Source organism: Saccostrea cucullata, unplaced genomic scaffold, assembly GCF_032062105.1.
Source record: "Saccostrea cucullata isolate Sc308-1 unplaced genomic scaffold, CSIRO_AGI_Scuc_v1 ctg168, whole genome shotgun sequence".
NCBI classification, from domain to species: domain Eukaryota; kingdom Metazoa; phylum Mollusca; class Bivalvia; order Ostreida; family Ostreidae; genus Saccostrea; species Saccostrea cuccullata.
This window is the reverse complement of record NW_026938891.1, coordinates 234,016-260,290: the sequence shown is the minus strand read 5'-3', so window position 1 is coordinate 260,290 and position 26,275 is coordinate 234,016. Positions and strand designations below refer to the sequence as shown.

At 32.4% G+C, this 26,275-nt stretch overlaps 1 protein-coding gene across 1 annotated transcript; it reads right to left on the bottom strand.

Moving 5' to 3' along the window:
• Window positions 1-676: 676 nt before the first annotated feature.
• On the bottom strand, window positions 677-26,013 carry LOC134251671 (sorting nexin-33-like). The gene is made up of 16 exons (XM_062734077.1): window positions 25,931-26,013; window positions 21,683-21,778; window positions 14,596-14,670; window positions 13,511-13,816; window positions 11,430-11,545; window positions 11,152-11,242; window positions 10,552-10,677; window positions 10,068-10,182; window positions 7,556-7,686; window positions 6,243-6,346; window positions 5,765-5,868; window positions 5,554-5,631; window positions 4,399-4,475; window positions 3,823-3,912; window positions 3,507-3,713; window positions 677-3,215 (listed from the first exon to the last, which is right to left on the bottom strand). Exons 1-16 carry the CDS (start codon window positions 25,940-25,942, stop codon window positions 3,168-3,170), a joined length of 1,776 nt encoding a protein of 591 aa, XP_062590061.1. The 5' UTR covers window positions 25,943-26,013; the 3' UTR covers window positions 677-3,167.
• Window positions 26,014-26,275: the final 262 nt, after the last annotated feature.

Here is a 26,275-nt window from a genome sequence, read left to right as displayed (position 1 = left end):
AGTCCTGTATTGGTTCAAGAAAATTATAGGATTAAAAATTTAGGGCATAAATATATCTTCAAATGTTGGAAACTTATTCTATCATATGTAGATATTTCCAATGCCTTCATTTCATGAGCATCTGTCATATTTTAACCTATCTCCAATGGTTTGATTCTAGTGGACAGTATACAGGGAACATACTGCCTAAGTTAGATCATGGGCTAGCTTTTCTAGTGATGCTCAAGTCGAGCTAAATTCATGCAAGCTACAGCAAGTACCTTGAACATGTTAAATCCCTGGTGGCAGCAACACAATACATTAGGTGATCCTCATAACTGGCAATGATTGAAAAAAAAGATGAAGCTCATAAGTAGAGGCAATGGCCTGCAACATACAATAAAAATTTCCTAAGAGATTTTGTAAATTCAGGAGGAAAAAACTCCAATCTACTGTCTATTATTTTTAAAGTAAATATGGCTGTCAGTTACTGAGTAATTGCAATTTTAGAGTTAAAACTGAAAAAGGTAATCTCATTCAATAGTGGGCTAAATCCTAACTTCTTGACACAGTTTTTTTTTTTTTTTGGGGGGGGGGGGGGGGAGATAGATATAAAAAGTAAAATAGCATATGGGTGACTTATTCTTCTCTTGGTCCTTTCTGATAACGCACATTTTGATAAACAACAAACACTTCATTTCTACAATATTTTGATATTTATTTAAATAAATAACAAAGTCAGCAAATGAATGCAAAAGAGCTTGGTAAAGTTGGGCTACATCTTTTGTGAAAATGGAAAAAAAAATCATTATATTTCTACACATAGAAACCAGCTGAAGTGAATACACTATTAAGAGTTGTGTAATATCCAATACATTATACAGATATAATATTATGTTTGTTCACTATTTTATTACAATATTGCACAAATCATGTCACCTAACTATATTATGATTATATTCATTAATTAAGTTTTGTAAATGTGACAAAGATTAAATTCTATGATGAAAATGCCGATTCCCGCAATTAGTATGAAATTTTTTTAAAATTCTCAGAGAGGATTGTTTATAGGCACATACAATAGGTCATCCCTCTCTCAGCCACATTTAACAATGGTTACTGGTAAACTGACAAAACTCATAGCGTACAACATGACAAGTCATTCCCTGTATATTTTCTTAACACATGAAAGAGAACATGCATTCTATTTTTACCTATCATGGTTAATCTAGATGTACAATGTATCTATGGAATTTTCAAATTATTAAATATTGTTGACTGAATTTTTCTTAAAATTACTGAAACTGTAAATTGCACAAAAAAAGTCTATGCCAATACTGATACACTGTAGATCTTAACACTCTAAAGGGACAGTATCTCAATACATTTGTAAACTGATTTAAACAAAGATGAAAAATGTAAATAGTGTAAACAATGAACAATTTATCACAAGAAGATTATATCCAATAATATTTCTATCACAAACAACCGTAAAACAAAGTCAACAAAAATCTTTTGACTATATGACAATAACCTTTCATGAATGAAACTTCAGTGTTTCACTTTTGAAATGACAGGTCCTACCATTTATATGAAACTGGCTTTACAAAGGGCAATATTCTTTGTGAGTCATTTTGAAAGCTTTCTTAGAAACATACAAGCAATATAAACAAGGGTTTGAATCTGGTAAAAAATACAGCTTTAGACAAAATTACCCTGAGATTTGAGATAGGGATCTCCTATTTGGGATCAAATTTGAACTTATTTGGAAGGATGCAATTTTAAAATTCAAGTAAAGAGTTAAACCTTGAAAAAAAAAATTATCAATGAGTCAACACTCAAATCTAAAATGAGTAACCACATTTGAGCTAGCACTGTTCATTTTGGTTTTGGTTATTTTCTCAGCTTTTTAATAACATATATATATATCTAACTTTGTGTCTAATTAACTAAATAACAGCTTTTACACTTCATACAAAATCAAATATGCTAATCACAAACTTTGCAAATACACTCAACATTCTTTATTGAATTGTAACAATAATGCCTATATGTGTGTACAATATGAATACATAAGGCTATAATTAACATGTTAATTAATATAATAAATGAAGCAGATGAAGGACATTTATACACACTGATTATAGTATGACATGGTAAAACCTTAAATGACAGGTACGTATGTAAATAATTATCAAAAGTTTATTTACATATACATGTACATTGTAATAATTCAAGTGACAAAATAGCATTGACAGCTTTACGAAGAACGCTACAGTATTCAGATGACAGTGAGTTTAATGACTAGGAGAAAGAAAAGCATCTTTTAGACTTTGAATAATGATCAAAGCAATATTTCAATGACAATATTGTTCATCCTACCTAAGGCATTTCAACACAAGCACTTCCAACAAATACTACATTCAATTTGATATTCATATATCATTAGATTTTTATTAATAATAAATATTTATTGATAGCTGCATGGATAAATATGCCTTTCCATGTTGCATTAGTAAATAAAGCCAAATGAAACGTTTGACAGACTATGAAGAAAATCAATCTTCTTTTTTAAAGCAAATCTAGTATTCACATAATTATCAATAATGTAGTAATAGTTCCTAAAAGAATACAAATTTAAAATATGTTTGCATAGAATTTTACCTTTTTCACACACACAGAAAATTCAAATTCTGTATTTTCATGTCTTGAAATTATATGTATATAGTATTTTCAGCTCTTCTAAACTCAAGAGCCCATTTTTATCATTTAGTAAAAGCACTTTTGAATAAAATACTTGTACATGAACAAGGTATGTCTCCCTCTTGTGGACATGCTCTCAGAGTACACAATAAATAATATTTTGATAAATGACGTTCTTCAAATAAAGAAAAGATTATAAGAAATATAAAGGTTTGTCTTAGACTAAAATCATTTGTGTCTGAGAATTATTTTTTGCTAAACTACATTTTAAGACATAAATTACTGGAATGTATGACTGTATGATGTCTTCTATCAATCCACACAAACGCCCACTATCTGGCAGAGGTAATTCTGTAAGATGCCTTGGTTTGTTGATTGCACAAGCGACTCTGTATCAGCGGAGAGTTTCATGCTGCTGCAGTCAGCAGTGTGACTTTGTTTTCTAGGTCATTATCTTTATATAAGCACTATGTGAACATTATCTGCTATGCATTGTCAAATTTTTGGAGAGCTGATTCTAACTTTTGGGTAATCTGAAAACAAAAGAAATAAAATGTTCATTATTTTACCATTTTCATGTAAATCTTCAATGTTCATACATACCCTTTAATTAAAATACAAATTCAAAATAATTACACCTGACAGTCTTTCTAAAAAAAATTAATTTAGAACTACATATCATTTACATATGCAGGAACATCACAACTTATAAAGCTGTGATTTTATTTGAACATTGTGAATATTCTGAATATCAACAGTCTATCAACAGATTGAAGTGTGACTGTATTGAGGACTTTAATCAGACCAGCAATTAAGAAACTGACCTCTCTATAAAACTTTATTTGTCCTGTTAAGAATTTCGTCATCATGTCTTTGTAGTCTACAACTCTTTCTCGCTGGAAATGGTTCATTTCTGCTAGAGTCCCGAAGGATATGACATCAGCTCGCTGTATCACTGCGGTTACGTCAGACTCTGGCATCCTCCCCTCTTCCTTTAATCTCTCACACTCCTTGGCTTTACCAATGGCTCCCTACAAAGGGAAACAAACATATGAATAGGTGGTAAGCTGTAAGTACAGAATTCTGGGAGTAAGATTATCATTTGTTGAACATAGTACTAGTTCTTGTGATTTTTTATACCTCGTGTAGCTTCAGAACATCTGGGTAGGTGGACAGCATTCCCTTGTACTCAAATAAAACATCAAGCATGGGGTCCAAGTCCTCCTTTGGCTACAATCAATACAAATCACTTGTACTGTTTTTAATATTTAAATACAGTTTAAATATAAACAACGTGAGCTTTAATATCTCGATACTATACAAGAGACCCAAGGGCTTCACTCTCTAATAAAGAATTCACACATGAAGGTAAGTGAAATCCCATTAATGAAGTCACCAAATCAAAGTCCATGCTTTCAATCCTTTTTAAAATACATGTAGTATATTGAGGCTAAACATCATTCTATGTGTACAAATTCTATTTCTTTCTAGAATCAATGTTTATAAACAATAACTCTGGTCCTGACCCTCAGTCATGGCCCCATCCTTGCCCCAGTTGCCAGGATTTGAACATATATATTTTTTTCATACTCTATGGAGTTGACTGTCTTATTATTTGAGGAATTGTGTCTTTAAAGAAACCAGAATTACAAATCAATATTTTCATGTAAAATGAAAAATTTCTTCCAAATAATTTAAAAATGACTAGATTTTTACCTGTTTTTCATACATATTTCCGATTTCATTGTATGTATCTCCAGTATAATCGATGGCTGCTGTTAAATTTCGTGAATCTACAAAATACAAATGTGCTTAAATTTACATCATGCAATAGTAAACTATTATACATATTTCACTCTAAAACTACATTAAAATAACAGTACATGCATTCCCTAGGTTGATCCAAAACATAACATTTCTGTATATTTAAACATAGGTACGGTAATCAGAGATTACAGAGCTCACTTCAACGAATGTTTGTTGTTAAGTAAGTCAAAGTTCCACATTAAACTAATAATCAAGAAGTGTACAACCAATGATCACTCATCTGGAAAATCTAGATGCAAGCCTGATAGTGTGCAACTTAGATGTATCATCCATGCAAGTTTGGTCAACAAAGGGCTTAAAGTTACTTGGAAATGAGACCTTCAACAAAAACTTTAACCTGCTCCAAAAACATTAACCTGGTCATTCCTTTGCTGAAATTGCAGCGTCTGAAACCTTGACTAGTACAATGAAAGACACTAGAAGCATCCTGCATGCATGTCTGATCAGTGTAGGGCATAGAAGTACTTAAAGACAAAACTGCTCTTAACCTGGGACGCTGACACAGACGATATCATATAAGCTCCCCCAACTTTGTTGAGGTGAGCTAAAAATGGAGAGAGAGAAAAAAAATACTTAGATATGAGCCAATCAAAAAATTTTAGTAGAATTTTCACTATTCTTATGGGCTTCTAGCTTGAAACAATTGTTTCATGTCTCAGACTTACGGTTATGAGCTAAATTTAAACCCTCATGAGTCCCGAGCATACATTAACTACTTCTCAGTTATTTCCTTTTGAAGAATGCATGACTCTTCATTGTACAAACATTGATTTCAATTAACAAGAACGCTTAACAAAAACTAAAGGAAGAGAACCAAATATCTTTCCAAAATAGCAGAAGCACAATGGCACTATATAATAAAATTTCTGAAAAGTCTCATTAAATTACATTCACTGGTAAAACAGGAGTTGCAGACAAGAGATCGGTAACCCCCCACCCCCCAGTATAAAAAGACAGTATCCATGTTTTGCTAGGGAAAACCCCAAGTATCTGTATGATTGAAAATAAACTGTTTCAAATAAAACATCATAACATCAAACTCACGCCCTGATTCATCCAAATTAAATGTTTCAGCCATCTGTTTAAATGAACCACCAATCTTCTGGAATTCTCTCTTGTATGCTGTTAAAGTGAAATTTTTAATTTTTAATTTTGACATGAAATTTAAATACTGAAATACATGTATTCACTAGGTAATGTTTTTGATTCAAAATGAACTTAAGTACATGGTCATTGCAGTGACCAATGAACTCACGGCCTAGGTGTTTCTTTCTACTGTCGTGCCCTATCTGTAACATGTTGCGTACATTATCATCCATATTTTTCACAAATTTACAAAAGACTTCCATTCTTTTCTCCCTGTAATTATAGAAAATTAAAAAAAAACATCAAAGTAAACATCGAAAGCCAAATATGGATACTTTTTACATCTTAAAATCTTCATAACAACAATAATAAAATATTTACTTTTGAGAATGACATCAAAACGATACCATAAAACTTTGACAAGCTCATTTTATTTTTATCTCATTCTCACTTTTACAAAATGAATTTAATGTGGGAAAGTAAGACAGTGACTGAGATTAAAAGTGAGATCAGCTTCGTTCTATGGCCCCCAGTCTGTTTATGACAAAAGGTTCTTCTCACTATTTTTATTTCAATATACACACTTCCTACATTCATTTCACTTACAAAAATATACCATTCCAGGACTAATGATGCAGTGTACTTACACGTCCCTCATATCAAGAGAGGAGGGTGGCGTTTGTAGGGTCAGGAAAAACTTCCCTCCCTGATATTCATCTTTCTCTGCCTTCCGTTTCCCAGCCTTCCATTTCTATAAAATCAGTACATAATTAGCAAAAATGTAGAGAATGCCCGTAACAAATTTAACACATTCTGGTAAAAATTCAACAATGCTAGGTCCATTTCATACAAAATATTATATACATGTAATAGTATTTTTATACAGTGTACAATATGTATTGCAAATTTTTATAAATCATTTCCAAAGACAAAAATTTATCCTAAAACTATATGTTATATTTGATATATAATTTTGTATTGCTTATTAAGTGCCAAATAATAAGAATGTTTTACTCATTGAATAAAGATTTCAAAATAAGATTTGACTAGCAAACTTAAGGAAGAAAGAGAGAAAAAAAGATAGCATGCACTTTTGTTACATGTGTTTGAGAGTTTCTGAAAATGTACATACATGTAGCTAGACAAGTAGATTACAATTTTATCATAAACAAAAGGTAATGTTTGTAAAATGTATGTATTGTTAATACGGTATCATCACATTCTCATTTCTCGTGTACAAATTGTACAAAGTAGATAGGCTAACAAACTGGGTATAAACAGTTAATCAAATACACAGTTATAATAAAGAGAATTATTAATTTTTTATGAAAGAACCCTTTTCCAAAATCACATCTTGTTGACACATACAACTTTTGCATGGACTATTTCAAATTATGAACTGAAAATGTAGTTTTTCTTAAAAAGCTTCACTATACACAAGGGGCTACTTGAAATTGAGATATACATAAAAATATCTGCAAGATAGATTAAATGGCCAGAAATACCCAGTTTCATTAACCTAAAGTGTATATTGTATAATGACTGCAAAACTTACTGCAAGACCCTGAAAAAATTTCAACATATATTTATTACTTCTTCTCTACCTATGTTATGCATATAAGAAAAAAAATTGCTACATGTAACAAAAAGCTCTGAGACTTGTTTTGTAAGTCTTAAAAACCTAGATACTGGTTAAATGTATAATCTGAACAACTGAAATATTACTGCTGTAGAGAATTCCTCCTTCTGAACTTTAAATTCACTATAATGTCTTTAATTGTCATTAATTAAGAGGAAAATTTTTACTTTGTTTTTTTTTTAATTGGAATAATATTAAATATACGTGCATTGGAAACATGTGGAAATTTTTTTTAAACAAATATGAAGTTAAGAAAATGAAGAAACTTTAAACAGCCTCTACGAGACCTCCCTACTAGCAGAACTGACACAAATGAGCTACCTTTTCGTCGGTACAGGTGAGGAAGTGATTGAAGACCTCGGACTGGGAAATGACCGGGTGTCTGACCATCCTATCTACCCATAGCTGTAGTAACTTCATCCTCTCCGACACAAAGTCATCCTCATAGCGACCTGAAAAGTCACATCAATCATTTTATTACAAATATCACAAAATGTATGAACACAGCCTGGGTTAGAATTTGTTCCTCTAAAGAGCATTAGTTGTACAGATAGTCGGTTGTTGTTTAAACCTGCCAAAGAGAAATACAGAAATAAAACGTTTTACTTTTATGCGATGAAAATTTAGATTCAGTGTAATGTGATAAAACAAATTCCAAACTTTTTTTGATTAACTGTGAATATATAATGCCTTGAAAATCATCTCTATGCATACACTTGTAAATATGTGTGATGAGTTTACAAAACAATTGATTAGAACAGGGGGGAAATATTGCTTGTATTAATTTTCGCATTTAAAACTAAAGCTAATTAGACTGAAATTCAGACAATTTTGCTGAAGAAAAAAAAATCAGAAAGCAAAGGTCCCAATATCATAAATCTGCTACAAAAAGAAAAATTTTATATCTATCACTGAATGAATAATACTGGCCATAACAACTTTTTATAAAAAAAAAAATCCTAATTTTTTTCCTTGTAGAACTACATTTTTTTTATATAGTTATATCACAATTTATATCAATAAAAAGCTGTAATAATAGCATGAAAAAAATGTTTACAATGTTTTATCTTCTAGGTTTGCAACATCTTTCAGTTAAAAGTTTGGCCAACTTATGTCCCTTAGTTACTCAGAAAGGATTTGGTGACTATTCCAACCAGAGTATCTTTGCTAGCCAAGAGTTTGCAGTCAGCTCTGATCTTTAAAAGAGAAGGGGTGGGGACCACAAAGCCTTGGCTAGCAATTTTATTTTCAAAGGCTAGAGCAAGAATGCTTTGAAGTATAAAATCAATACAAGTTTGAGCCAAGCAGTTAAGACATAAAACTGTCCAACAAACCTTACTCTGGGAAGAGTATATGTCATGTATATTGCATTTGCCATTGACATCCTCATGAAGATAATTCCAAAATTTCTTGTTTTACTTTTTTTTAACAAATGATAAATTAGTTACTTGTGAATGATACTCTTTTATTTACACAATGAAAACAACTGTAGTCAATATGAAGATGTCTCATTTTTGACAACAAAAAGTGCACCCACTAAATTTTAACATTATTTATTTCTGCTTACATTTATAATCTTACTTCAATACCTTTTCATGAATCCAAAATAATAAATGGCACTGTTCCATCAAAAACCCATATGATAACTTTCTTACACCTTTCTTTCTAACAATGACTTCTCAAATGTGACTTCTGCATTTCATGTACCGTTAAATAAAAATACACATACAGTGGATCTTCATTATCCCAAACTCAATAGGAAAATGTGAAAGGGACTTTTAAATCATTACAACATATCCAGATTTTGATGTTTGAAATATTGAAGTTCAACTTTACTGACTGTTTTAAACTGTTAATTATAGTAAATCTGTTAGATTCTATTCTAATGACCACTTTCCACTACAAACAAATTAAGTTTCATACCTATTAGTCCTTACTTAGTTCTAATTTTCACATGTTACATACTTCTTTAATTAGTTTTTATCATGCAAAATGAACTTCTACCATATAAAAAATGAATTCCTTTAAAAGCAAACCTTTTGATGAATTTTTTGCTGAAATTCCAAGGCATCAACTTTTAAACCATGACATATAAATGAATGATACTTAGTAAATACATTTTCTACTTTCATACTAAATTAATAATCTCTGAAATTTCTAGCTCTACAATGATACATGTGTCATTCATGATAATGATGTAAACTACATGACAAACTGGTGACGTGTGTGTAAAGGGGGTGGGGGTGGGGGTGGGGGGGGGGGGGGGGGGGCAGGCAGTTGAAGGCAGGTGGGAAAATTTAAACTATAAAGAAAAACCTCCACAAGAAACAATGCATCATTAAATTAATCCTGCAATTTTAAAATAAGGTTAAGCTTTGAACAGCATTAATATGGCAGATTTGAGGATATCCAGTTTTAAGCCGGCCGACGGTATAAATGGCTATGAAGCTGGTTATGCACCAGATACTGGTAAGGAATGGTTGAGAAACTAGTTTTGTGTCTGCATGCCGATAAGGAATGGCTGAAAAGCTACACACCTCCTTTCACCCCCTGAGTTGATATGGAGCCAAAGCCGACTGCAATGAGTTCTCAGTGATAACAATTCCAAAGTGACATTCATGACATCAGCAATGAGTTTAATTGTAAATACATGTAAATGATTATTGAAACTATTCCTATAACAGCTAAAACATGAGCAATCATATATAGTTTCTACTACATCAGTCCTAAGAATCATTTTTCTATAGATAGTGAAACAGAATCTGAATACAGACATCTTGAAACATATATTAAGGGAATACACTAAGATTTTATGATATACACATGTACATACCTGATATTGCCTTATCTGGTAATGGTGGGATAGGAATACATGTGAACTTTGCCTCTAGACGTTCGTGTAACCAGTCAAAGTGTTTGTACCTCCGACTGACCTGAATGTTGCTAAACTACAAAAACATAGCAATAATCAGGATAAACATCAATTATTATTATGTTAAATTTTTTTTTTAAATTCTATAAATCCATATGAACTTAGAACTTCAATAAATAATTTCATTCTACGCATACACCTACAGTTGAACCCCGATATCTCAAACATGGACATCATAAATGCCATGGATATGTCGAAGTGATATGAAAGTCCCAACCACTTATTCTTTAAGTATTTTACCCTGGATATCTCCAATCCTTGGAATCTCAGTCCCAATGAATCCAAGATATCCAGGTTCAACTGTACTTTTATAAATGTTTTTGCCTTAGTGTGCTTGATATTGCCATTACATTAAAGGTATAGAACAAATAGAGATGTCACTTACAGAAGGTGTGAGTTGGTAGGCTATATAGCTCTTCAGTCCTTTTAACTTGCTCTCTTTTTTGGGGGACTTAATGGAGCAGGTGTAGGGCTGGGAGGGATAATTCCAGGCGGGGCCATCTGCTGTCTCCTACAGTAAATATCAATCAATCAGATTCATCTAATTTATATGAAAGTATAATAAACAGTATGATAAATTTGATGAGTGAAAACAATGTCACTTATAAAGCAAACATTAATTTTGTCAATTTTGCTACATCTTTATAATTTTACATCAACAGTAAAGTGTACTTTGTTTGATATAAAGTCACATAAAAAGAGATGAACGAATCGATTGAGTACATTGGAGCCTCATTTATCCGGACCCTTTGGTTCCTAGTCAATTTGGGCAGATATGTGAAGCATACAGATATCTAAATTAACAGTTAAACAAGACAAAATAACGTTAAAAAATTCTGTTCCAATGAAAAATCTTCTGGATACTGAAGTGTCCAGATATCTGGCATCCAGATATATCTGATGGTCCACTGTATATAATTACATGTATATGATAAATATCTATATCATTAAACAAGTCAAAACACAACAAATGAATGAGACATACTATAATTTTGATAAGGTCACTCTCTGATACATTGGCTGAAACTGTTCCCATCAAAAAGGCATCACCACCAGTTTTGGCAAAGGTTGAAAATCTGTGTAAAAAACAGTTCTCATAAATTAAAAACATAATTTCCATGAAATACAGCTTTCAAATTCATACTGAAAGCAAACTTCTTCTTGTGAACAATAAAATAAACATAGTTCACAATTTTTTAAAGTTGGATTCTCACTTTTAGGATAAAATTTCATTAATTTCTGGTTTTTGATTCACTGGCTCACCTGTTGAAGCTCTTCTTGACTGTGCCATACCTGGACACATCAGAATTTGGGGACAGTTGTTTTTTCTCCCTTTTTGGAGCAGATAAACCGAAATTACCTGACCCAGGAAGCTGGTCCTGTAAAAAAGGTGAATAAAATTAACACAAGTCCTACAATACAGGTAAACTATTGTTTATTAACTTTTCATAGACAATCTGTGAAACACCATTCAAGACACATCACTCCACTCCTGTACAAATTTTTTTAATAGACAAATTTAAAAGCACACATAAAAAGATATGTTACTTCACAAAAGTTAACAGACAGACAGACGTTCACTGCAGAACACATGGAATCTCCCTCAATCCAGACCCATGCAATGACTAACAAGTCACTCCACTAAATGTTGTTGTAAGCATGCTTAACTGTAGATTCCCTATTTTCATGCGAGTACAAAATATCTCAAAATGACTTACAGACATCAGATGGTGGAAACTTGGATTCGCTATATGGACTATTGAACAGGGATTTTTACTCATATTTCAGCAATATAAAAAATAAAAATTAAAAGCAAGTAATTTTATTTCACGAGTGTTGGTCCTCACGAAATAAATTACTAGCATATATTTAGGAATCTACAGTATATTGTTTGATTGCATTGTTACTGTTTTACTTTTATTTTTGATTCTCTAGTCTACATAAAACAGGCCCCTCTCCAAGCTGTGCTGACCTTACCTCTAGAAAATCCTGTTCATATTGAATATCAGAGACAGAGAAAAATTATATTATGTGTATACAAGGCAAGCTAAGAAAAATTTGGGAATGTGTTTCAATGATTCAATCATTAACCACTTTTAAGAAGTGGCATTCCTTTAAGCTAGTTGAGAATTCTTTTAAATTGTCTTGATGCCATATACCCTAGTATTAATGTCTGGTAATTAATTCATGAAGATTTATCAAACAACTGTTAAACTAAACCTGTTTGCCTTTACAATGTAGCTGCTAAGTGTTTGATATTTTGACTGTGCAAGAGTACATGTAATATAATAAATTTTTGGTGCTCTGTCTAATATTTTATTTGTGGTGTGCTGATTAGGCCATGCAAAGTTAATTCCTTGGTTCTCAAGCCTTTTTTCAAGAAACATGATGATGGAAGGAGGCATCTTTTTTTGAAAATTTTTTTATTGCCCCAAAAACATGATGAGGCAGCTTTTTACATTGTTCAAAACTACAGAAAATGATGAGGGAGGTGATTTGTTGTTTTAATCTTATTGATTTAGCAATACAAAAGGTCAATGAGGCACCCTTGGAAAAGATGAGGGAGGGCCTGAGAACCAATAAATTAATTTTTTATGGCCTTACAGTTTTTCAGCAACTGTATGACTATGTGCAATATAGTAAAGTATAAATATTGAGCCTGCATTGATTTTCTTGTGATCTGTTGAGGTGTACTTGAGGTGTAGGGGTATTTGAGACAAGGCATTGAATCTATTTTTTTTTTTAACTGTGTACTGAAGGTTTAGGGGTATTCGGAGACTTGATATAAATGACTACCTCCTCAATTATTACTTCGAGAGATGGATCAGCAGCTACCGGTTCTACTGTCATTGTAAGTGGACCATCAGGCTTTGTCTCAATTAGCTAATAATATGTCACTTGAGTTACTTCAAGGTTTGTTAACTAAAAATTCATGTTAAAATTCTACTGCAGCTATCTTTGTATTCTACTAAAGATATTACAATATATCAAAAGAGAGACTGACAACATGCATTATGTACTTTTCTTAGCTTTGACTACATGCACTATGATTGAGCTTTTAAATGATAATGCAAGAGCAAATTTTATCCCTTTTGTCAAAACTCAGTGAAAAATTACTCAAGGATATTAAATTTTGGCAAAGCATGTTTAAATAAACCACCTTTAAATACCCATTTTTATATTTACCTGTATTAGTTAAAGTGTAATGACAACTAACTGTTATTTGTCATATTCACATGCAGATGTTTAGATAAATAACTTTCTGAGTTGAGCATTGAATCGATGAGTTTCTGCTTGAGCTGTCTAACTCAGTAAGACTTATCCTCAGTGCCTTCAGTCCTCACCTGGCTTGTGTTAGTTGTCCCTGATGAATCATCGTTATCGTCATCCCAATCATCGTCCCAGGTTTCCTCACTCGCTTGATGAGGCACCCCTCCCCCGTGGTACCCCTGATTGTTGTGGTTTGTGTAGTCCGGGGCCACAGGGGGTTCTTGATCCCAGCTGTCCGTGGTGTGGCTGTTCCAATCACCTCCCCCTACATGTGGAGTATTCCAGTCATTACCCCCTCCTTGCTGGTGGTCCCAGTGATCATTACTGGGTGCTGATGGGGGTGGGGGTGGAGGGAAAGATGGTTCTGGTGGCTCCAACAGCTTAAAAAAACCCAGCTAATTTCTTAAACAACTTTATTTCAAACCAAATATCTCTAAAAGTATTTAGAAAGAATTGAAAAAAATGTAATGACTCAAAAATGTTAAAACAATAAAATATAAATTGATGTCATTTAAGAAAGCATGACAAGTCTTAATTCTTTTACATTTTTATCAAAATTAGAATCCAGCTATAGAAAAAAAATAGCATTTTTAAAGAGTCAAACAAATCAGAATTCTGTGATCCTAATAATTCCCATCAAAATCACAAAGCAACATTTATCTTGATATACACAGTCAACTGATGTACCAATTTATATTGAAATTCTGTAAATATTATTAGAGGAGAAGCATTAAGGTTCATAAACCCTCTGCTCACTCATATAAAATTTTGCTTGAACCTTAATGATATTCCAAAAGAACTGTATTTTATAAATTAAATTCAAACAATTAACGATATATACAGTCAAAATTGATTAACAATTTATATTAGAAATTATGTAAATGTTATCTCCCTCATCAGAGTATCAATGAACCTTAATAAGAAAGACTTTATGGATACAAAAGTTACACCATTCATACAAATTAAGAATTAAATTATATAAACTTTAATTTTTTCCCCCTTGCATATTTCCGATTGTAAAAAATCAGAGGTTACATTACTACAGCTAGAATTGAATGTTTTCAAGATGACAAAGTGTAAACTGTTGTAAACAATAATCTTCTATATGCTAGCATGTTATTTTTTTATGATGTATGATAGGAGGACATCTTGACCATACCTGTACATAGGCCTCCGGGATAAGTCCCTGCTCACCCGTTTCATTTTTGGCTTCCCACCAACCTTCTCCTATGTCCTAAAATTAACAAATCACACTTTATCAAATACAAGTATAAGTACATTGTTTTAAAGTATAAAGGTTTATATAAAATAGCCATAAATCACCTAAAACAACAAAAAACAAAAATGTGAAAAGATATGTTATATTATTGATACACTAAAAACATGTCTCCATTCTACAAAATAAATGCAAAGTTCATATAGATCGAGGTTATAATAGAAATAAAAACCTCCCTCCCTCCTTACCAACCCAACTGCCCAAAGGAATTTCCATCGAAATCAAAGGTCAAGGTCATTTGTGTTCATATTGTTTAAAATTCAGTAAAAGTTTATGTTAAAATTTATTACGATATGGATATGAAGACTTCAGATTGTAAAGAATGAATTTTAGCGGTCTGAAAATATTACTAAAAAATTGGAAATATATTGAAAATAAACCCCCTGCTGATATATGAAATTGTTGATTTAATATAATATATTAAACCCCGCAATATTTTGAACCCGGGTTCAAAATATCTGCTGATATATGAAATTGTTGATTTAATTTTATTTATGGTCATAAAATATTGAGTCCCCCTGCCCATTTAATTTAAGAGGGAGGGGGTTCAAAATATTATGCGATATTTCGAACCCGGGTTCAATATATCGCGGTATCAAAATATTATGCTACACCGATAATACTTTTGATTTTGAGAATTAGAATACGAGAATATCCATTTCCACCCACATTTACACAGCTCTTTAAATCTGAGCAAGTAGCTCATACCATTACTTTAATTTTTTTTTTTGCTTTGTCATATTATATCACAGGAAATGTGCATGCATATTTTACTGTACACTTTACTTCACATTCATTATTCAGATTCATACATGCAGTTACCATACTACCAACTAAAAAATTTCTGTTATAAATACACCAATGTTACACATGCAGGAAGATAGCTTCCTATAATCATATAAATGATCAAACAAGAAGATAATGACAAATTGAGCACCTTAAAAACAGGGATTTTTTTGTCAATAAAATGTGTTTTCAGATTTTTGTTAACCTCCCAGCTATGTCAATGACACAAGAAAGTAATAGTTTAACAAATATTTGGAGTCTGTAGATATGTATCTAGGACAAATATTATCTGTTTACTCTCTCTCTTTCTCTCTCTCTGTACGCATGCAGTCACATTGTTTATATAATACAGGTCATCATCGGAATGGATTACAGTTATAATAGTACACTATACAGTCAAGTACCATCAAACTTGTTCACTGAATGTTACAGGGCATTACCTAAACCCCACAACCAATACTTAACAAAACATCAATTCATAACTTTTGTATCTCGAACATATTAGATGTACTGAATACCATGGATATATCAAAGTGATTTGGAAGTCCAATGAGCATCTTTTCTATAATCCATGTACTGTATAAGCATATTTTTACCTTCAATATATCTCAAGATTTTTTCTCAGTTCCTAATAACAAGGATTACATCAACTTTTGTGTTTTAATTTTTGAGGTTTGAGGAAAAATATTGGTTTGTGGGAATTTGATTTAGTGATTGGAAAATGTTTAGTAGTACATGTAATGCATATGAAATTTTAACATTTCATGGTGGTCGTAAGTTCGTGGGTCTTTCCACATGAAAATTAAAACCCCACGAAAATTAGGGATTTCACAGTATATATATATATATATCTAGATTTAACACATCCTACCAAAAAAATTCTTTGCCTCAATATGTCTGATTTCAATATGTATATATATATATATTGAAGTTATCTACAGAGTCCAAAGTTCTCTGGCCGAGCAGATTTAAAAGCTAATGACAAGTAAAATAACACTCTGCATGGGTACTGACTTTCAAGCTAAGTAGTGGATATAAAGACCTTTATGGATTATTGTTCCAGTGGGAACTTGCTCATTAGAACACCAATTAAACCAAAATATTTGGAGAAGAATTTAATAATGGTAAAAAGAAAAAAATATTATAAGATTAGCATCAAATGTGCTCTGCAATAAGCATTCAATAGGAGAAAGAATTCTCGGTAAGGGATTCTGGGCCCCCACCCACCCATCCCTTCTAATTTTCATTGTTTGTAAATTTTTCAGGTATATAAACTGACAAGGTAAAACAATATATCCTAAAAACGACTCTGAAAACTCTCAGCAGAAAAAAAAATCCTTCCAAAACATACATGTATATTACAGGTAACAAGTCCAAGGACTGTAACTCCTAAACCTGTTTAAATTTATCACTGAATCAGTTCAGAATTGAAACTTGATCTGTAAACATATTAACTTTTATGTAAAGTGTTCATTCACACATTTCTATAAAAAAAAAAAAATTATGTGAGATGAAATGCGCACTTGATCTGCATAATTCATCAATGTCAACTCACATCTCTAAATCTGAGTGGGATAGACTAACTGACAGACAGAATAAAAGACAGACAGATACAGGAGAAACCTGGAATTCCCCTCCTGTTTCACTGAAAGGTACTAATAACCCGAGTACCATAGTTTATCTTAATGATTACGACACTTCTTTTTTTTATAGCATTATCAATTAACAAACACAAACACTAAAGGTAAATGTTTGTGATACTTAGTCAAGCATGTAAGTACAAAATAAATCCGCAAGAGTGAATCAACACTTAAAAATTAGCTCATCAGGAAGCTTCTACCTCCAAAATAATGAGGAATGCCTGGTGTCTAAGTAGGCAAAATACGATATTTCCCCTTACTGGTAAAAACAGCTGACTGGTCTAATGGGTCTCTGTCCAGTAAACTAATGAGTAACTATCTCACGAAAATCCACAACAGTGACATTTACTAACGGCTATTTCATAGGTATATGTATAACCTTTAAATCATGGTAATTGGATTATCAATCCAGAGTATATTTACTGTGTTTATAATCTATTCATTGCATACAGCGATACAGACTGAATTGTACTTCTTCCTCACAAAGACACGACACCTACAACACATACAAAGGAATTTTATGACCTTGCTGTAAACACATTTATACAAAATAGTTTATAGAACATGACATAGATTGCAGTCAGTTTCCATGGCTGAGTGTCTTGTCTTCATTCAAGCATTTAAGAATGATCTTCACAACATAATTAACATGATTAAGATTCTGTTTATTTGATAAATAACACTATTTATTCATAGAACAGGCTTTTGTATAGAAGTATAATTAACGATTGGTTGTGATGTGAGAAATACAAACGACTTCATGGTAACTTTACACAATATTGTTTGAACACCTTGCCACAAACATTAATATCTATGGCAACTGTCCAAACCTTGCCAAATTTCTACATACAGTAAAACCTGGTTATAGCAAAGTCCTAGAGAATATTTACTAAGCTAAATTCATCATCCAAATAACAAATATAACTAGAACTGTCCAAACGGGACAAAATACCATCCGCTGGGTTTTTCAGAAGTAAGTTTTTCCATAATAAAGATACGTATCACACATGAATTATGAAATTTTTCTTCCAGTGACCTTGAAGTTCCCCAAATGACCTTGGATCAAGGTTATGACACACCCTTGGGTCATGGGCAATCTTTGTGTGGAATGAGAACCTACCAAGTTTATCCAAAAGAAAGATATGGACCGGACACAAATTACGAATTTTACTTCCAGTGACCTTGAACTTCCCCAAATACCTTGGGTCAAGGTCTTGACACACCCTAAGGTCATAGACAATCTTTGTGTGAAATGAGAACCTACAAAATTTATCAATAAGAAAGATATGAAACGGACACAAATTATGAAATTTTACTTCCAGTAACTTTGAACTTCCCCAAATGACCTTGGGTCAAGGTCATGACACACCCTAAGGTCATGGGCAATCTTTGTGTGAAATGAGAACCTACCAAATTTATCCATAAGAAAGATATGGACCGGACACGAATTATGAAATTTTTCTTCCAGTGACCTTGAAGTTCTCCAAATGACCTTGGATCAAGGTCATGACACACCCTTGGTTCATGGGCAATCTTTGCATGAAATGAGAACCTACCAAGTTTATCCATAAAAAAGATGTGGACTGGACACGAATTATGAATTTTTCTTCCAGTGACCTTGAAGTTCCCCAAATGACCTTGGGTCAAGGTCATGACACACCCTTGTGTTATGGGCAATCTTTGTGTGATATGAGAACCTACGAAGTTTATCTATAAGAAAGATATGGACCGGACAAGAATTATGAAATTTTTCTTCCAGTGACCTTGAAGTTCCCCAAATGACCTTGGGTCAAGGTCATGACACACCCTTAGGTCATGGGCAATCTTTGTGTGGAGTAGTAGATTCTAATGTCCCTCCGTAAGAAAGATATGGACCGGACACGTTTGCACAGACAGACGGACAGCTAGACAGACTGACAAGGTGATTCCTATATACCCTCCCCCCAAACTTCATTTGCGGGGGTATAATGAAAGAAAAAGTGAGCAAGCTCACATACGCCTTACTCCCCCCAAAAGTTGAAGTGCTGAAATTCCCTGAAAAAATTAAGGAATCAGAATTTCCTGGTAATATGCACATCTACAGATTGTGTCCTAAATGTCTGCAAAGTTTGACAAAATTGTATTTTATAAGGAACACACAAACTGGTACATCTTCATAGTCACACATGGCCAAAAATCACATGTTGAAAAGTGCAGAAATTCCCGTATATTAAAATAAGGGATCAGAATTTCCTGGTAATATGCACATCTCACATTGTGTCCGAAATATCTGCAAGGTTTGACGAAATTGTGTGCAGCGGTTTATGAGGAGTTGTGCTGACAAACAAAAACAGGACTGACACACTGACTGACGGACAGGTCAAAAACATTATACCTCACGCAAGTTGTTGCGTGGGGTATATAAAAGTGCATATAGTGAACTAGCTAAATCAATATATGGTATGTTAATTTTCTTCAAGAGTAACTATGTATTTCCAGGAATGTATTGAATAAATTTTTGAAGTTTTCTAATGAATTGAAATAAATTATAATAATTGCTATAAACAGTAGTGTTTGTACCATAAAGTTTTTACTGTATTTACGTTAACTTTCCATATTTTTTTTTTCAAAATGCCACATTTCTTAACTCTGAGTAACAAATGCACTGTTCACCTGAAATGTTACACCTGTAAATTAATTAGATTGATAATATGTCATTAATCATTAAGCTGTGTTAATTGTGAGCTATATCATACTGCACAAGTTTGTCTTGTTTGAGTCATTTTGAGAACCTCATTGAAACACATTGATTATATATGTCTATAGTTACCCAATGATATTTTATTTCTGAATTATAAAAACTTACTAGAAATTAAATACCATGGAAACACCAGTGATCAATGTTAATCATGTTAATCAAATTGATTCAATAAATGAAATTGAATTTAGATGTAATTAAAATCTTGTTTTAATGAATATTGTCAGTTTCCTCTAAAATCGTTAAGGGCCTTGATCCTTATTCAACAAGCAATGATATTGTTCTAGGTAAGTCATCATTTGTAAGTAGTTTTAATAAAATATCTTCCTTAATATCTAATATCTAATAATATATATATGTATTAACAATTTGCTGTGTATACACATTTACAATAGGACAACAGTGCTACAAAGTTATTGTGTTGATACTGATAAATAAGGTTCAATACTTGATATCAGTGAATATTTGCAAGAAGGAAATGTTTTCTATAATTATCTATTTGTACATACTGAAACATGAACTTCAAACACAATAAGATGAAAGTTCAAGTAATTAGTTACACTTAATTGGGCAAATATTAATTTGGCACATATAAAATAAGTTTCATTCAAAACCTTATAGGTACCATGGGCAAACCCTGTAAATTATACTTCCCATTGCCATTTTGAAATTGGTGCATCCAATATTCCTCCATGAGGATTCAGGGCTTCTAGATATAAAGTAATAGACCAGACACAATTTTTTTCTGCCAGTAACCTAACTCAGGTCATAAGCAATTTTGTATAAAGCATAAATTCCAAATAATTCAAGTAATGGTGAAAAACGATGCACTAACAGACAGACTAACAAGATGATTCCTCTACATGTACAGGTATAAGACATATGTATGGGTCTTTCCCCTGTCACTTCCAGGGCAGAGCACCTACAGTAATATAAAGGGAGAGGAGAATGCAACAGACCAGGCCAGGATTTGAACCCAGGCCCCCTGAATCTCTTGTCAAATGCTCAACCAACTGAGCTACCAAGACACCAGCAATAAATCCAATTTGACAGACACACTTCGTGAAAATCTTCCAAAATGTTCTAGTTTTTAAATTTTACCAGTCAGAGGTCATCGACAAAAATAAAGACACATGTTTAAAAAAAATTAAATTAAAGTTTTTTCTTATTTAGAAGCAATAATTGTAATGTTTATTTATTACTTATAGTACAAATTTCAATATAGTTCCATCACATATTTGCTATGGTTAGGATTCATAGAATTGCATGTTATCATTACTTTTTTTTCATTTCCAGATATAATAGCTTAGCGTCATTTACAATTTTACATTGTGTACTAATTTTTGGGAAAAATCCCGATTTTTATGAACACCGTAGGCCAAGGGTTTATGAGGAGAGTCTTACCTGTGTATGATTGTGAGGCAATTTTTGACAGACACACTTTGAAAATCTTACCTGTGCTTTTTTATTTTACCAGAGGGTTTTCCCCACTTAAATTTTACCTGTGCTTTGATTGTGAGGGTTTTCCCAAGGAAATCTTACCTGTGCTATGATTGTGAGGGTATCCCCAGGAAATCTTACCTGTGCTATGATTGTGAGGGTTTCCCCAGGAAATCTTACCTGTGCTATGATTGTGAGGATTTCCCCAGGAAATCTTACCTGTGCTATAATTGTAAAGGTTTTCTCCTGCTCTAAATATTACCTGTGCTATGATTGTGAGGGTTTTCCCTGTAAATCTTACCTGTGCTATGATTGTGAGGGTTTTTCCCTGTGCTATGATTGTGAGGGTTTCCCCAGTAAATCTTACCTGTGCTACGATTGTGAGGGTTTCCCCAGCTGCGAATGTCAGCTCACCATTATCAACATCACCAGCAAAGTCATATAAACCCCTGGCGTGAACAACCTACAAAATTCCAAAAAATGAAAGAGGGTCAGAAATTCAAAATACAAACAAACAGCATGTGAGCATAAAAGAATGCCTTTTCACAGCTAATTTAATGCTTAATTTGACAGTAAAGAACATATAAATTTCCACTCAGAATCAATCACTAAATAGAGAGACAGACTTTCTATTACCTTTCTCACTGTTAGCATGCTAAATCACTGGCAGTTTCTGAGTTTGCCAAGATAGCATCTAGAACATCCTTCCTATTTCACTGGCAGTAACCACTGCCAGGCATTCAATGACCCTTACATTGAAACACCAACTTTACACTTTCTAAAAACTCTCCAACATTTCCAATGTTAAAGGTCATCTTCCTTACAATGATACAAGTAATTTCTAATCATTTTTATCACAAGGTATACAAGAAGAGGTGAAGAAACCTTTACAATTTTCTGGAAAATGACAAATGAACCATAATGCAAGGTAAATGATGAAAAACAACAGAAGCTTATTTTTCCAGCAACATTTTCTGCAAAAAGAATTATCTTTTGGGAGGTAAAATGGATAGAAAATTTTATATCTTGTTCTATCAACAAGTATGTGAACAAAGATATGCTAGAGACCTGCTTTTATTTTGAAAGAAAATCCAACTAAAGGAATAAAAATTTTGTGTGAAAGCTTCTCAAGTTATTGAGTTTTAAGTGTCTGATTGTAAGATCCCCATTCAAAAGTTGTATTCTACAACTGCAAAACATTTTACATGTTTGGGTGTGAATTTTTTTACATGGAAGAACACATGACATTGTAAACATACACAAAAAATATATGCTACAATTAATCTGCTTATAGCCTAATTTTTTGACACAAACTTTTACATATCTGTATCAACAGAGAACATGGAGAATATATATAATCTAGATAAATGAAAGTTTCAAACATACTTGACATTATTTGGTAGTAATAGATCAGAACTTCCTTTCAACAATAGAAAATCTCAAGTACAACTACTTCTGTACTGCCTAAGCTTAAGTTTTGTTTTTCTATGCTCAACTTTCTCCACACATTCATGTCCATTAACTCAGGCTATATACATGTGCATGTACAGGTATATTTGCTCAGATGACCTACATGTACTTTCCAAAATTATCCTTATCGCATAAAGATAATTTATTTTATTATTTACTAACAACTCCCTCCAAGCTGTCTGCTTCTTTTGCCTCAATTTTTAAGTATTTCATTCTTCTAAAATTTATTATCGATAAGATTTTTAAAAACCAATTCTTTTGTTGGAGGAAAGAGGAAGGCTAAAGTGATTAGATTTCTAAATGAAACTAGACAATAGGCATGCATTAGAACTGCAAGGGAACACCCCATCCCTACCCACCCCCACTATTTTGGCAAAGATAGACATAATATACGCATTTAAAAATGGCTTACCTTTTTTGTTGGATTAGCCTCCCACATTCAAAAAGCCCCCCCCCCCCTTTAAATTTGCTTCAGACTCCTATGTAAACTCTGTTCACAGAGATTCCTATAATATGTATCAAATGTATTAGAGCTAGGTGAAAGAAAAGCTTCCAGAGATTACCATGTTTACATATTAATATATATAAAGCTAGTGAGCATTTATAGATTTCAACCATAGATCTCTCTGTTACATCTTCCCAATTTACAATTTTTTTAACCTATGATATTGCTCTTTATATGCACAGGTAGAATCTGTTTGTAGATGTACATGTGTGAATACACATTCATACAGACACTTCTTATTTAGACTTTTCAAATTGATCAATTGAGCAATTTTTCTCCAAAGGATGTGCTAAATAAATTTGTATACAAATATATGTATAACTATTTCAATGAGCATGGACACACATATTATATGAATTGGCTATTGATTATTGACTTGCTTAAAATAGGATACAAACATAACATTAAACATCATTATGGTTATCAGTATCAGCCAAATCATGCAGTCCAGCAAGTACCTGTCTCACTCTGGGTTAACTACTACCAGTACATGTACATGTATCTCCAAAACTCTATTGATAAAAATCACTTATTTGTTTTTCTTGTGTAAGACTGTCAATGTTCATCAAGGTCATTCGGGTGGTCAATGATCTAATGGTCACTATTCTAAGATGAACTTCTGTGATGAACATTATGCCATACATACTCCCCAACAGTAATAATACTCATAAGATATAGACACTGCAGTGACTTACTGACAGACATACAGGAAAACTTGGGCAGGGTGAGTTTGATCTGACAATGGATGTCTTAAAAATTTGTGGCATTTTCATGAACCTCTGTAAAATGTATGATGTATACACTGGTATAGTAAGTTAATCCCTTCAGTTCTTTGGTATTTATTTTTGTCCAACAGATTTAATTTGTTTTAATTACTGACATCCTGTTATAAAATTACATTTTACTCTATCATGTATACATCCTAAGGTATAATTCACACAATAGGGCACTCAATAGATTTAGTTATTCATTGCAAAATAAATATTTTACCAATGATTAATAAATATACTCTGTTTAAGGACTCTCTTTCTATGTAATATCCTGTTATCTTTTTTGTATATAATATGTATATTGTTCTGCTGTATAAGAATACTGAATATGTCCAAAATTGATGAAATATAGCAGAGTTCTGCCAAATTTCTTTACCCAAAGAATGAAATACATAAACAATTAAATGATCAAATTTAATAATTTAGATCTTTGCTGTGCACCCCATAAAAAACAACCTTAGATATATGGTCAGGGTTTTAATCTAGAGCATATTTACTATGGATATTCGGTATTTTTCCCCAATAAAAACCTTCCCCTGAATATCCCATTTCCCCCTTTTGATAAGTAAAAAATTCCTCTGACATTGATAAGATCAAATAAAAAAAAATTTCATAATAAAAAGTGGAAATTTAAATTAAAAATGTTCAGAGGATGTGTAATATGGTTTTACTGATATTTAATGCTCTTTAGATGGTCATTAAAATGATAAAATTCAGCTGGGCCTCTCATTTCTGCTTGCCTCGCACCAGCTGGGGATCTGGAGTGGACTCAGACCCCCAACTGATTTTCCCCAAAGAGCGTAGTTTCTCCCAAAACCTAAGATTAATCTCTGAAGGATGATATATGGAAATAACAAAAAGTAATCAAAATGGGAGCAGAGCAAATACGGACTTCTGAAAACATCAGTTAGTGGGATCTAGCGCCATGGAATAGTATGCACCCCATGTTGACTGGAAACACCCATTGTGTGCTCCTTCTTTTTATTGGGCAAATGGCAATCCATGTGTAAATGACAGCCTAATAAATAGTGTGAAATTTGTCAGTCCATACTCAACCAAATGATAGGTTGTATTCAATAAAATTCAAGTCATTACTCTACAACTTGCGATTTGTTGACTTTTATCAAGAATGATGAAACAGATATCATTGTTTCACCAACTTGTTTGTCAATAGCACTCTTTTTTTAGAAATCGCTAGTACATAAAGCATGATTCTGCTTATCGAATCAGCTAAAAATAATTATAAACTTCAAATGCAAGTGAAAAGGGTATATTGCTACATATATAATTAGGAAAGATAATGAAAGAAAAGTTGAAGTCATCATGTTTATCTGACATGAAGTTTTGTTGTTATGGCTAGGCCTGTAGGTTACCATTAACACAATTACGATACTTTTTAAGTAGAATATCCAAATATGAATTGCATAGACTATTGGATATCTTTCATTCTAATCCCACTTGAATATATAAAATTATATTGAGTTGACATATGAATGGAAGTAAATATGATTGATTGTATCATTCGAGCTAGCTAAAAAATAATAAACATGATGATAAAAACGGTATATCCATTGTTTTTGTCAAATTTTGGATTGAAATAAATCTGTCCACATACACGTTTTAACATTTGGACACCTGTCTGACTGATTCACACGTGTCTTTTGACAATCTTCGTATGATTAAGGGGGTGTCATATTTATCATATCAGTGTTCAAATCAAGGGGCGGTTATCCAACAAAAACTCGTAAATAAATTCAAGATGACAATTTATCGTAGAAGATAAATAGAGTTGAATACCAAAGAAAAAAGAATATCTCGAGATATGTTAGTGAACTCCTATTTAACGATATTTGTCGGTGTTCACACTTACCATATCCGCCATACTACTTCGTGTTGAAATTGAAAATCAGCGCCATCTGTAAACAAAGAACATTCGACAGGGGCGGTCACCAGGGGTGGTGATTTCTCGAGATGAGCAACAGACATCGTACGATAGATCTATAGGCAATACCTATCGATCGATCGATCGAGAGAAAAAATGTTATTCTTTTTTTATAACTATTTTAAACATATTTTTAATAAATCATATTTATTGATAAGATAAGCATATTAGCATGATTAGATTTACTTGTTTTTTATTTTATTTTAATATTTATTTTTTTTTTTTTTTGAAAAATGTAATCCTTCTAAGTTCATATAAAGAATTAAATATTTT